Source organism: Limulus polyphemus, unplaced genomic scaffold (genome assembly GCF_000517525.1).
Source record: "Limulus polyphemus unplaced genomic scaffold, Limulus_polyphemus-2.1.2 Scaffold2805, whole genome shotgun sequence".
Classification (NCBI taxonomy): domain Eukaryota; kingdom Metazoa; phylum Arthropoda; class Merostomata; order Xiphosura; family Limulidae; genus Limulus; species Limulus polyphemus.
This window is the reverse complement of record NW_013668415.1, coordinates 70,301-84,934: the sequence shown is the minus strand read 5'-3', so window position 1 is coordinate 84,934 and position 14,634 is coordinate 70,301. Positions and strand designations below refer to the sequence as shown.

The window sequence follows — 14,634 nt, the reverse complement described above, 5'->3', positions numbered from 1 at the left end:
GATGTTGTTGTTTATGTCTGACATAATCCACTTGGATGTAATTTAATAGTTCAGGATCCTCTACGCACTACAATCATTATTCAGACTATTCTGATGTAGTTGTTTTATGTCTGACATAATCCACTTGGATGTCATTTAATAGTTCAGGATCCTCTACGCACTACAATCATTATTCAGACTATTCTGATGTTGTTGTTTATGTCTGACATAACCCACTTGGATGTCATTTAGTAGACCACTTCTCAGACTATTTTGGTGCCACAACAAAAAAATTACAGTTGAATGTGACACCCAACTGCAGAACATAGCAAGGAGGGAATTAACATGCTAGGAAACATGAAAATATATTTCATTATAAAAATATTTTAATTAAATACACTTTTACCTATTACATACATTTTTTTTTTCTTATACAAAACAGACATCTTGGAAATGAAGAATATTTCTGCTACTCTAGCTGTGGGCTTGGTACAGGAGAACATGGTTATTCAAAACAGATGTCTTGGAAATGAAGAATATTTCTGCTACTCTAGCTGTGGGCTCGGTACAGGAGAACATGGTTATACAAAACAGATGTCTTGGAAATTAAGAATGTTTATGATACTTTAGTTGTGGGTCCAGTATGGAGAACACATACTTATAGCTATTTCTCGATCTTCATCATTGCCATCTGAACATCGTGCTTGGTTGCTCCAGTCTCTATACCCTACTCGACTGCCCTCGGCAATATCTAATTTGCAAAACTTCACACCAGCCCTCGCATGCCCTCTGTGCAGGTACTGTATATAAGCAGTGTATGTCAACAAGATAATCACTTTTTAGAGACTTACCTCATCCCAGTCACTAACACCAGCTCTTAGTGGGGAGGAAGGAAGGGAGAGAATCAGCAGAGGTAAGTATGTTTGGAAATATATTTTCAGATTAGGAAAATGAAAACTTCCAAAACATACATACTTCTGCTGACACTTATGGCTAGAATCCCACAATGAAAAGGCAGAGAAGCTGGTGAGGGAATAGTTCATACAGAAAGCATCTGCATAGAACAAAGGTGTATCATGAGAAGTGTTACCCAAGCATAGAAAACTGCACTACATCCAGAACAGGTATGCTCTACACTAAAACTACAAAAAAGTGAAAAGGGTGGAATATTACACAAGTAAGTATGATGGGCCAGCCCCAACCAAGCAGCAAAGGTTCAATGCTTTGGGTTGGGGGGCTGGATTTAAGGGGTCATGGAACCCATATCTCCAATTGGTGGCAAGAGCAGTTCGACCGCAAATATATATTAATATCTTTGTGACAGGATCCCTACCAGCAGCCACGGAATAATGTGTTTCGAACAACCGGATTTATGAAACAAAGAAAGCAACACCAAAGTGGACAATCCTTCTGATCAACCTGAAGAAGAAGTCCAAAAGGCAACATCCCAGGCTTGGATTGACAGGATCATATACGCCATGCTCCACCCAAGGTCCAGAACTCATCCAGTCTGGACTTACAAACAGTCATTTTCACTTCCCAACCAAGTGGACAAGGAGAATTACACTTACCATGAAGAGATGGATTTCCACATGAGAAGGTGGTATCCAGACCCTGATATTCGTGTTGTTCCTCTCTAGCCACCACTTGAGATCTGTAAATTGTTCAAGCAAAGAGACTGTGTGATCCAAAGGATTGGTATGCATGAGTCACTGGCCACAAAATGATCACTGAAGGAATCTCGTATGGGCCTGATCCAATAATATGACTGATCCTAGAGAAGCTCGAATCGCCTAAACAGAAAGAACCATCCATGCAGTGGGAGAAGATGACATAAGCAGATGCCTGACAAACCCGTCCCTAGTATGAAGTCTGATGGGACAAGGTTGAGCTCGACTCAAAGTGCACTGAAAAACACCCCAAGATAGATTATGTGTGAAGTTTGAGAGAGAATGGATTTTTCCAACCTGATATGAAATCCATCCTTCTGGCATCAGAAAGGAGAATATGTGGATGTAGTGTGGCAATGTGACAGGTTGGTGCCAAAAAAAGTAATATTCCAAATAGTGTTGTGTGCACAGACCCAAAAAATGAAGATGCTGCTCAAAGGCCCATTCTTCTTGGCAGAAAACATATGGTGCTGAAGCAAGTCCAAATGAGATAGCTTGGAACAGCTTCATCTGGTCCTCTTGCAAAAAATGTAGAAATCGATGAAGACTCTGCTATGGGGATGTGAAGGGAGGCATCTGAAACATCAAACTTGGTCATCCAAAGACCAGGTGTGAAGTGCCATTGAAGTTGAAGAAAAGATACCATGGTAAACAAGGAGGCTGTAGGAAGAGATTGAGTAAAGACAGATTGATGATAAGAAGTCAATCTCTAGTGATGAGAATAGAATCCTGGATGAACGGGATCATCCTTCTGAATAGGTAGACACGGACACCACTGTTGTCATCCCAACCTTCTGAAGATCCCCAAAAATACAGATGGAACTGATTCTGTAAACCAATAGGACGAGGTATCGAAGAAGGGAGCCATGTGATGCAAATGATCGATCCTCCAGAATTACCCATTGGAGTAGAAGAGAGGCGATCAGCCAATGACAACAAAGAAAACTGAAAACATGCCATATAAAATCAGGCTTCGAAAGTTTCAGGGATTCCAGCAAACTAGTAAGGCCGAAAAAGAGGTGATTTCTGGAAATCACAAAGGGGAGTATCACAATACAGTAGTAAGAGTGAAATGAATCCACAAAAATGCAGATCTGGTAAGAGATGTAACAGGATCTAATCTGGAACCCCATAGATCTAACAACAAATCCAACTGTTGATTGTCCAAATATACTACAGACAGACAATGATAAGCCAGGGCATGTTGCTCTGATAAATGAGAGGAGCAAGGCATAGCAATACTCTCTCGTAATTGCATTGCAAACATCCCAACATACACGGCAATATCAGGGGAAGGAAGAAGAAATAAGTAATCCCTCCAAGATCTATCTGAAAACAAGGCAGGGTAGACTCAAAAGTAAGTAAGGGGTGAATCCTCAAAGCTTCACAAACTCATGTAACTAACTGTAGAAAAGAGACAGAAGGTGGCCGATCAGATGAGCTCACAGTAGAGGCAGCTCTAGTGAGAGAAGGAGCAGAAAACAGTGTCTAAATTCTCCCCAGACAACAAAAGAGGAATGGATGAGGTCTGGTTAACCCCCATGCGAGAACCCGTTACACGGGAATTCATACCCGCATTTTTTTTTGTTTTTGAACTGCAAAAGAAAACCAACGAAATATCATCAACAGGGGAAAAAAAAACAAAACAGATTACTGTCAAAATGCTTCAAAAACAAAAGGGGGAACCAGAAAACATAATTCCTAGCACTAGCTAGTGAATATATTGTCGACATACAATGCTTATATACAATACCTGCATAGAGGGAGTGTGAGGTTTGGTGTAAAGTTTTACAAATTAGATATTGCCGAGGGCTATCGAGTGGGGTATAAAGACTGGATCAAGCGAACACAATATTTAGATGGCAATGACGAAGATCGAGAAATAGTTATAAGTGTCAGCAGAGTTATGTATGTTTTGGGAAGCTGAAGGTAGTGAGCAACAAATAACACCTAACAGCAGCAGCAGGTAGGTTATCACATTTAATTTTCTTTGGTACAAATCTAAAAAGTAGATACATGGATCACCACACACACATTGCAAGTTGTGAAAGACCAGAGAATCCACAGCATGAATAGCTCTGCTACATCACAATAGGTGAACGTGGCTCAAAAAGGATTTATTCCTGGCCCATCCATAAAGAAACACAGTAACCACTAATACCTGCATAAAGTTTCAACTAATATCTGAAGTAATTCTCTTCAGGAATTTTGTAATAACCTCTTATAAAAAAGGTATTTCATAAGAGGTTAATAACATATTGCAGCAATCACTGAATATTTATGCTGTAAATATACTTTATGAATGTAGGGCTTACAAATGTTTTGAGTTGTTAAACAGTACACTATATTTATACATCTTAATTATTACATACATCTTTCCTCACACACTTTACAAGAATATAGAAATACTGTAGACATAAAGTAAAAGATGATGAACTTTAGGATTGTTACTTCTGTGCTCAGTAAAACAGTAGTTAATGATAAAGTATTTGATCTGTTAGCTGAATTACAAAGTAATGAAGTGGACTAAAACAAGTAACTTATAATGGTAACTGAATACTAATGCTTAAAATGAATGTTTAGATCTGTAAAATACCAACCCACAAACATACACGTTACATAAGGGTTAAACATTTCATACAGTGTGTAATTCACATTAGCTCTCAGATATAATACTGAAGTTACTCTTCAACTTCTATACAAACAGAATGGAATGTAAAATACTTTTAATGTTGGTTGTTCTTTCTTTGGCTTTTTCTTTGGAGGAGCTTGTTTTTCTTTCTCAGCATTTCTTTTTAACCGACGTAGCTGCTCCTGAATCCTTAAAAAAATACAGTCAAATTTAAAGACCAAATTTCTAAGTAAAAGACATTTGTTTATGTATTTACGGTCATATAACACCAGCATTTAAATTAGCAAAACAAATCAAAATTTTGTACACTAGAAAACTATAATACAGTAATGGAATACCACAGTTGAATAGTATATAACCACTCCTAATTTAGAAATAGAAAATTCAGTCCTACAAGAGCCAATCAAACTATCATCAGTGCATCTGCATCCCTGAGGCCTAGAGGCAACTTTGACCATGTGAAATATTTTGAGTTACTTTATTTCACTTAAACATATGGCTTACTTAATATAAATTATTTATATAATTGTGTTTACTTTATTGTATTAATTCAGTACAATAAAAAGTAATAATAAATTTCATTTTACTTAGTTGCCAAAGAAATTTCAATAATGGATTATTAACTTTAAATCTTTTGTGCTTTATCTACAAAATTTGTGATAATTAGTTAACTGAATAACTTTCACATAAGCTATGATACCCCACGTATAATACCTGTTTATTATAATACCAATTACAACCCATATGGGGCAAGTGGTAGTACAATGGAAAGAATGTATACAAACATTTGATGGTAGTGGAACTGTTATAAATAAAACATGTCCAAATCCTTAGAAATAATAATGTTTAAAAAAAGATTAAAATAGAAACGAAGGTCTGGCAAATATCTGCATAAGAATGTGGCAGGACTTCCTCCAAGATTTATGCAGAAATGTAAACTTACACACAGGTCACGGTCTGGCTAAGAAGAAATAAATGACACTTATTTCTTCCAAGTTCACTCCTGAAGATGATGTGGTAAACGTTGAAAAACACAGAGTCCACATTTCAGATATGTTTTTAATTGTGCATCAATTTTAACATTTTGTGTTGTTTATTTATTATTTTAACATTATACACAAGTGCAATAAAAATAATATGTATGAAACAGCTGGAAATTGATAAAGGCAAAAAACACAAAAATAAAATCAATAAAGAAAAGTACTTAAACCAAGAAATAACAAAGAGTAATGTTTCTCAAAGCGGGGTCTGCTAGGGGACTGTGAATCATATCCAAATATTCATAGAAATATAAAAAAAAAAGATTTATAAATGCAAAATATTTTTCATAAAATTAAATTTATATGAACTAAAACATTTTAGTTTGGAATACAGCTTTTTATGTACTCATGATTCTTTCTTCAAAATGAAAAACATCAATAGGTTCAGGGGTTAGAAAAATAAAATTAAAATTAAAGAGGTCCTAAGGTTACTCAAGTTTGAGAACAACTGACATACAGAGGAGGAATAAAACCATTGTTAAACTAAAATTAATTAACAATTATTGGAATCAATAGTTATTCACAAAAGGAATGAAGGGCTAAGATAATACAAGTTTGATACAGCCAAAAGAAAGGGAGAAAGGAATCCCAAAAAATAGCAAAACTGAACATTTGATACATTTTGACTCCTGGTACATCCACAGAAGCAACAGTTCACAATGAATTTACAGAAAGTAATGACCAGTAGAAAGCAAAGAACATTTTTAGGAAACAATTAATGAAGATATAATATCTAGATAACACAGCCACAAAATACAGATGACCAGAAATAAGGTACATTAGTAAAACATGGACTTGTTCAAGTCAAAGGTGTTATTCTTCCATCAGAACAAAATTGTCTACGGTGATTTTTAGAGCATGGATATTTTAATAAATGAAAAATATGGAAGAAATGACACATCAATGGTTGATCTGTTGTTTAGAACTAAATGCAGTATTCTGTTTTCTCTGTAAATTGTTTGGCAACATAAAAAATACAACCACGTGATGAAGGTCTTATATCATTCCTGACAATATATTAGTGGAGAGAATTATAACTGATTAAAAATAAATCCTACAGTAGATATTTTAACATAAATTGAAATTGAATGCTAACATTTAATAGACATGTTTAATGGGACAATTGCAAAAGTAAAATGTTATAGCAGAGAGATTTCAAACTAAGATTTCTGCAGAAGAATTGATATGTTAAATCACCCTAGAAAGAAGTTTGTTTTTTTATCTCAAGTAGAATTGGTGGGAAAGCCTGACCCTGTAATGAATAAACACATTCAACAGTTCACACACACAAGCTAATACAGATGTTCTTGTTGTCTGTAATGTGTATTAAGTACTATTCTACCATAGTGGATTGTATGTACCCCTGACATAAGTCATCAACAGCAGATGTTGGTAAAGTTAAGCATATTAACTCTCTCACTACAAGGTCAGTCAATTTGACTGACTTTGTAATCATTTTGTACTCCTTATAGTTTCCATACTATAACTTTTAATACACTTTGTGTATCATCATAAAATTTGTCAGACTATTAGCAAACATTACAAGACTTTTGTACACAAAAAAATTACATTTTTTAATGAAGTATTTTTACTAAAGATTTGTCTGTGAATATATGTAGTATTTCTTTATACTAGTCCAAGTGCTAAGTGATTTCCACATTAAGACTAAAAATACTTTTCTTTCTCTCAAAAATCTCAAATTTTATTTGTATAATCTCAAAACCCTACTAAATAAACACCTTTTATCAGTAAAATTTTATATTTTAGCTGTTATTTTCTCTACCCTAACTTTATACAAGATTGGTCAATTTGATCGACCTCATAACCACCAAAAAGTAAAATTGAAATAAATCTAAATTACCATTTTTTTTTTAGAATGACTTCAAATTGTAACATGGAACTACATTTATTCATCCTGAATAGCTTTAAGCCTTTAACAGTATACATCTATTTATACTGAAATTTTTGTTTTATTGCCCTTTGAACCCTGTCTAACTACTATTCACACCACAATAAGTTGTAAATAACTTGACAAACTTGCAGCTCATGTTACACTACTGAATTACATTATGCACAAGCTACTTGTAAGCATACCTCCTGAAAACATTTATTGTACTATTATTACATATTTCACCTAATCTAACCTTAAACAAAATAAAAAGTTGCCTATTATTACATTGTATAATAATAAATAAAAAAATAAACATGTAGAAGAAGAAATAAAGTACTTACCTGGGTCTTCTTTGTTTTTGCTGTTGACAGTCGATGACACTTAAACCCTACTTTCTTAACTTATGGTAGTACTGCACTAAACTGTTTTATATAATTAAATAATGCATCAAAGAACACAGAATAATAACGTGAAAAAAGCAGGCAATGTCCCATAACAATCACAATTTTTATGGCTTTCTAACTATGCAAAAAGAACTGTTAAAACTTCATCTAAGCTCAAAGATGAGTTGCCCATCTTGACAATTCTATTTACAGAAAACAACTTAATATCATACATCATTTGATAGACCCTATTCGTTACAACCAATATGGTTTTGAACATCAGAGAAAACTATTGGCAATTTCTGAAATAGAGGATGTGACAGATGGACATGACAAAAGGGGTCTGATTATCTATTTCATGGCTCTATAATCAAACGAGATTGAAAGCTATGAAAATTATGCTTTGTCCAAGTCATGACAATATTATAATGAGTAATTTATGTTAAATTTTGTACTTCTTCAACTGGTGGTAAATAAATTACAGAAGAGGGAATGCCTAGAGAGCAAAAGTCACAATTTTTAAACAAGGGAAAATTCTAGACTTTTATTTTAATATGGCCTTATAAAAGTAAGAACTTAAAATTTATATATTATTAAAATATAGTGTATTATCTATGTTTTTATGCTATATTTATTGGTATACCATGAAAAGAAAATAGTTTAATTAAATTTTGATTGTAACTCACTAAAATCTCATAACACGCTCAGAAAAAGTTGCCTCTAGACAGGGGTTAAGTAATATTCTATCATGGTGGACTGTACTCCTGACATAAATCATCAAGATTATAGGGTCACCTGGTACTCAAACATATGCTTACATTTAAGGGAATTGTATTGCCATTGCTAACAACTCTTTTATTGCGAATAAGAAAAGATGAGGAGCCTATGCTCTGGCCAAGTTTAATAAATAGGAAACTCATAGTCATGTATTGAAAGACAAATAGTCTGCCACCAAATGTTCTTCACAGATAGATATAAATTTCACTATGTCCTTTTTGGTGTCTACCTCCATGTATATGTAGTCACAAGAATGTGGCAAACACTCCTTCAAGATAGAGAAAATGGTTTTGAAGGTGCTACAACAGACTTTAAAATGGTTTTGAAGGTGCTACAACAAACATTAAAATGGTTTTGAAGGTACTACAACAGACTTTAAAATGGTTTTAAAGGTGCTACAACAAACATTAAAATGGTTTTGAAGGTGCTACAACAGACTTTAAAATGGTTTTGAAGGTACTACAACAAACTTTAAAATGGTTTTGAAGGTGCTACAGCAAACATTAAAATAGTTTTGAAGGTGCTACAACAAACATTAAAATAGTTTTGAAGGTGCTATAACAAACATTAAAATGGTTTTGTACGTGCCATGACAAACATTAAAATGGTTTTGGAAGTGGAAAGTGATACAATAAATATCAAAATGGTTTTGAAAGTGCTATGACAAACATTAAAATTGTTTTGGAAGTGGAAAGTGATACAATAAATATTAAAATGGTTTTGAAGGTGCTATGATAAACATTAAAATGGTTTTGTACGTGCTATGACAAACATTAAAATGGTTTTGAAATTGCTACAACAAACATTAAAGAGCTGGCAGAATAATTATCAGTTGTTCCAAAACTAGAAGAGATTCAAGTGCCTTGCTAAAAACGAATCTGAGAATAAACCAAACAATGATGCACAACAATGGTTGAAACTGAATTTTTTTAAGTTACAGTCGACTGTGCTTTAATAAAATTGGGAGATATTTTGAGTTGCTCCATAACATGTTAATTTTTGGATCTCAGGGTTGTAGTAGAGAAATACAGACCATTAACTGGTAAAATCATGCATGGATTTATCTGTTGCACTATCTAGTACCAATGGAGCAAAGTCATATGTCGACAGAACTGATTTAACTGTTGCACTATCCATTGTTAATAAACAAGGCCAAATGTTTACAGAACTGAATTAGAATTTGAACTTTCATGGCTAGCTATAATTCTCCCAGATATTTGGAGCTGTTGGAAAGTTATAATTTCCCTATACTGAAAATGTATTTCCGATAGATTAGCCATTCTCATCTAGTGCTGCCATCTATATGCAAATTTTTCTTTATGCATGCTAAAGCCTTCTGTTCCACTGATTGGAATAGAATGATTCCAATATATCTCTCATGAAAATCATCATGCATCAGTTCTCCATCAATAGAAGCTTGACATACTAATGTGATGCATGTGACTCCCTCTATACACCTCCACCAAACTATCACTTCAATGTTGGGCAGAAGAAGTAAGCACCGGAGGAAATTGGGGAAGTGTGAGAAGAGGGAAGTACCTATCAAAAATACATTTTCAATATAGGTAAATTATAACTTCCGATATGGTACTTCCCTCCTCTCACAAGATTAGTTATAATCCCACATTGATTAGGTGGCGGGATCGGTGCGAGGGAATGACAGAAATACCCCCCCCCCCCCGAACGCATCTAAAGGATACCTCTTGAGAGAGTCAGATCTGAAGATTTGATGAGGGATGCTGCACCACTTCTGAGCCAGGTATACTCTTTGTCCATCTGTGAAATGCATAATAGATAAGGGCAGAAAAAGAGAGGAGCACATCCCAGTGGGAGAAAACTCTGGTAGGATAGTGATCCTGACCATGTAAATATACATGTAAATCAATCCCACAAAGTATAAAATTGAGTAAAACAATAGATGCACCCCTAGGTGTAGAGCGGCTAGGGTGCATCGGACTGTACTCGGTAAATCAACTATATCCAAAACCTATTTTGGTGGGAACCGACATCCATGTAGGTGTAGGATGAGGATCATACTGTCTTCACCTCAAGTTCAAGAGACCAGGGGGATCAAGACAACATGTGTTAGCTTTGATCTACTGAATCGGGGACCAGACATCTGGTATCCAAAGGATGTCTACATAACATAAATGAACTCCCCCAACAGTGAAACTGATCAGAACCATCCAAAAAGCAATAACATCCTCAGAATAAGATACAATGAGGGATAGCAAAAAGGACAGAACCAAAACAACCCTCCTTACCTCCACTGTGACCCACAACACAGAAGGAGTATGATCGAGGGAAGAATACAGACAATCATAAATAAGCATGAGAACTTAAGTTGATTGGTTCTATTCTAAATCCAAAACCCAGCCATGAGGTACCAACATACACACAGTGGTAGGATGAGGGCTCCCAATTGAAAAAGTGAACTGCAATTTGACATCTCACTACTTCAAGTATATATTGTATATTGGAGAATAGCATATTATCTACACCTTCAGAACACCACCACCCTGAATGGTTATAGCCATCTTTGTATGGAACCCATGGTCAACCACCCTAGCGGCTTGGAACTGGACTCCCATACTCCACTAGAAGAAAGGGGGGGATGAGAACATGGTGGAGAAACATCATCATTTGAGGCAATGCAATGGGTGACCATGAAACCCTATTTTGAAAAGCAGCCCATAATGATTTATTCAATACAAGGCATGGCAGGGATGGGCAGCTATCCCCTTCTGTTTTACACATGCAGCCCATGGTTGGTATGGTCCGGAACGGTCAAGTTTATGAAGCAATTACATCGTGAGGTTATTCACCTATAAGTGATCTTGGTGAACACCCCATCTCAACAGTGAGCATTTCAAAGTCATGGAAAATAAAACGTGAATCAACATGGCTGTACAGTGAGGAGAATACCTGGTCAGGCACCACTTGTATCTTTGACAGTATTGGGAAAACCGAATAATATGAGATAAGGCAGCCTGATAACCCGAGAGCGAGGAGACCGAAGACCCCCAGTTGAAAAGCCGCATGAGAAACTCTGCCACTTGAGCCACAGTAGGTCAGATGGTGAGAAATCCTCGAGTAGCAGACCAACTGTGGAACACTGATACACCTCCATTGTAGAAGAACGTATGGAATGAGATAAAAGGACAGCTACTTGATGGGAGAAACCTGATCTCCTCGCCAAGGACTGGATAAAAGCCAGGCAAAAAGATGAAGGATGTGAATGACCAGATTTAGAACTGTTGACCGAGGTTGACAAAGAAGGGAGGGAAGCAAAGGAAGAGGCACTGAAAGGAAAAGTTGCAGTTGTTGTAATAATGGAAACCATGGTTGAGCTGGCCAATAAGAAGTAATTAGAAGGACTCAACATAGAGTAGTATGGATGAGAGAGATCACCTGATGAAGTAATGAGATAGGAGGATAAACATAAAGGAATTTGTAGGATCAATCCTGGCTGAAAGCATCGACAGCCAGAGCCCGAGGATGAGGTACCAGAGACTAAAAAAGGGGTAACTTGTGATTGAGGTATGTGGCAAATGCATTAATGTGGGGAAAACCCCCATGAATTTCAAAATCACCAGAAAACAAGGGGATCTAAAGACCATTCCATCGGATATATTTGGTCGGGGTGGGAAAGACGACCTGCTACGAGATTGAAAGCACCTGGAATGTGATATGCAACGAGATGAATGCGGTGTGTGGGGGCCAAATATAGTAAATCCAAAGTTCAAACACAGAGAGATCCCGACCAGGAGCCCCCTTGGTGATTGATATGTGAAACCACCATAGAACTGTTGGAATGAATCATCACCAGACATTGTCTGATGATAGGAAGTAAGTGATTCAAAGCCCGATGGACCACAAGAAGCTCGAGGACATTGATATGCAAAGAACTTTCAATTACAGACCAATCACCCGAAGCTTCATAGTGATTGACCCATGCACCCCAGCCCTGAAGGGATGCTTCCATGAAAGATGTAAATCTGGATGAGGATGAGGAAGCAGGATGCCTGCTGATGTATGAGCATTTTCCAGCCACCAGGGTATCGGGAGCTGACAAGAGATACCGAGCAAGGTTCCACTAATTGTGAAGAGCCCACTGAAGGGATGATATATGCACACAACCGAGGGGGGGCCAGTGACGTCATTAAAGACCACTTCCCCAAAAGCAATAAAACCTCATGAGCAGAAAGTGGGTGAGCTAACAGTTTTGTGGAACAAAGTCAGAGAGGAGAAGGTTGGGCCCAACTGAGATGTGTGTTGAAAAAGACATCCAAGTGAACAAGATATTGGGTAGGTCAGAGGATGGACTTCTCCAATTTGATTAACCAGCCTATCTGAGCAGCCACTAGAAGGAGTTGATGAGTATGGCTGGCCTACTCCAGTTCGGAATGACCCAGAAGAAGTCAATTGTCTATATAATGGTGCTATGTAGTGCCAGTCTCGTGTGTGATCCCAGACATGGTAACATGAACTTCAGAATTCATAATGAAGAAGAGTCAACCAATAAGCTAAAGTACAAATATCAATGCAACTGTAATAAACTGGAATTAAAGTGAAGTTAAGAAACAGTCTTAATATAAATCAGAAGTAAAAATAAATGAAGACTACTTCATAAGTATTGTAAAGACAAACATGAAACTTTAAACGAACACATCCAAACACAAGTGCTGCCAAATGAGAAGTGATAGTTTGGTAGAGACGCATAGAGAAAGATTCACATGCGTCACATATGTTACGCTCCTATTGGTGGTGATGTAACGTATGATGATTTACATGAGAGACATGTTGAAATCATTCAATTTCAATAGAGGGGAGAAGGCTTGTGGCATGTGTAAAGAAAAAACTTGCATATAGAGGGCAGCACTGGAAGAGATTAGCTAATCTTATGAGTGGAGGGAAGTACCATATCAGAAACTATAATTTAATAATCACATTTTAATAGCTATAAAAAGAAGCATATTTTTATGAAATTAAGACAAATTTCTCATTTCTGCACGAAATTTCTTTATTAACTCTCTCAACACGGGCTCGGGTCAATTTGACCAACCACGTGACATCTTTGTACTCAATTAAAGTCTTTATAGATTTAATACTTCTAACTTTCAATTTGGCAGTCTTTCAGTTAATATTATAAGTCTTTCAGATATAAAAAATTATGTTTTTTTAGTGAAGTATTTTTAATAAAATACAATAAAGATTTGTCTATGAATATATTGAGCATTTGTTTTGAATAGTCAGTGTGCAAAGTAATTTTCATGCTAAAATTAAAAATTATTTTCCTCATCTCAAAAATCTCTAATTTCCTTTGTGTAATTCCTAAAACCTCCTAAATGCATTTCAATGTTTTTTTTCCAGTAAAACGTTATAGTGTATCTGTTATTTTCTCTACCCTATCTCCAAATGGGATCAGTCAAAATCGACCAACCTCATAACCACCACACACACACCTAATTACCTATTTTTCTTTCTAGGATGACTACAAATTGTAACATGAAACTACATTCGTTTTCCTAAGTAGCTCTAAGTTTGTAACAGTATACATCTATCTATAATTAAATGTTATTGTTTTATTGCCCTTTGACCTGTGTCTAACTAGTATCTCAGGTATTAAAAGATTGGTATAAGTGCAAAGTGCCAAATCACTTCTTGTGAACAATCTATTTTGCTGTGTTCTTACGATCAGGTTGTTAATGCCTGATTAATGAAATCACTTGGCTTTGAAGCAAAAAAACATGCTGATGTCCTCTTAAACACCTTCTACATTTGCATAAGTGATCGAAAAAGATGGTAATCTGATGATGCCATATCTGGAGAATATGGTTGGTGGGGGAGAACTTTCCAATCCAACTCCATAATCTTGAGTTGCATCAAACATGCTACATGTGGACGTGTTGTCGTGGAGAAGAAGAACACCTTTCTGATTGACGAGTGAAGAGCATTTCTGAAGAAGGGATTGATTTAAATTTTCCAGTTGCTAACTATAGATCTGTACATTGACAGTTTGCTGTGGATAGAGGAATTTCAAATGAATTACACCTTTGATGTCCCACCAATTGCAAAGCATCACTTTCTGCATATGGAGTCCGGTTTTGGGGTCGGAAGTGGTTTTTGTCTAGGACTGAGCCATTTTTTTGGTGTTTAATATTTGCATAGAGAATCCATTTTCATCACTGGTGACAATTCTGTCCAAAAATAGTTCACACGCATTACATGCCAGAAGAGACAAAGCAATGTTCACACGTTG

The 14,634-nt window shown here is 36.0% G+C and overlaps 1 protein-coding gene across 3 annotated transcripts in view; it reads right to left on the bottom strand.

The window, feature by feature from the left end:
• Window positions 1-14,634, bottom strand: part of LOC106467941 (transcription initiation factor TFIID subunit 1-like) — a 99,490-nt gene that overhangs the window by 15,145 nt on the left and 69,711 nt on the right. For all 3 annotated transcript variants that reach the window (XM_013928327.2, XM_022396172.1, XM_022396171.1), the window contains exon 28: window positions 4,374-4,470. In XM_013928327.2, coding sequence (XP_013783781.1) covers window positions 4,374-4,470 — 97 coding nt within the window. The remainder of the gene's footprint in view (window positions 1-4,373; window positions 4,471-14,634) is intronic.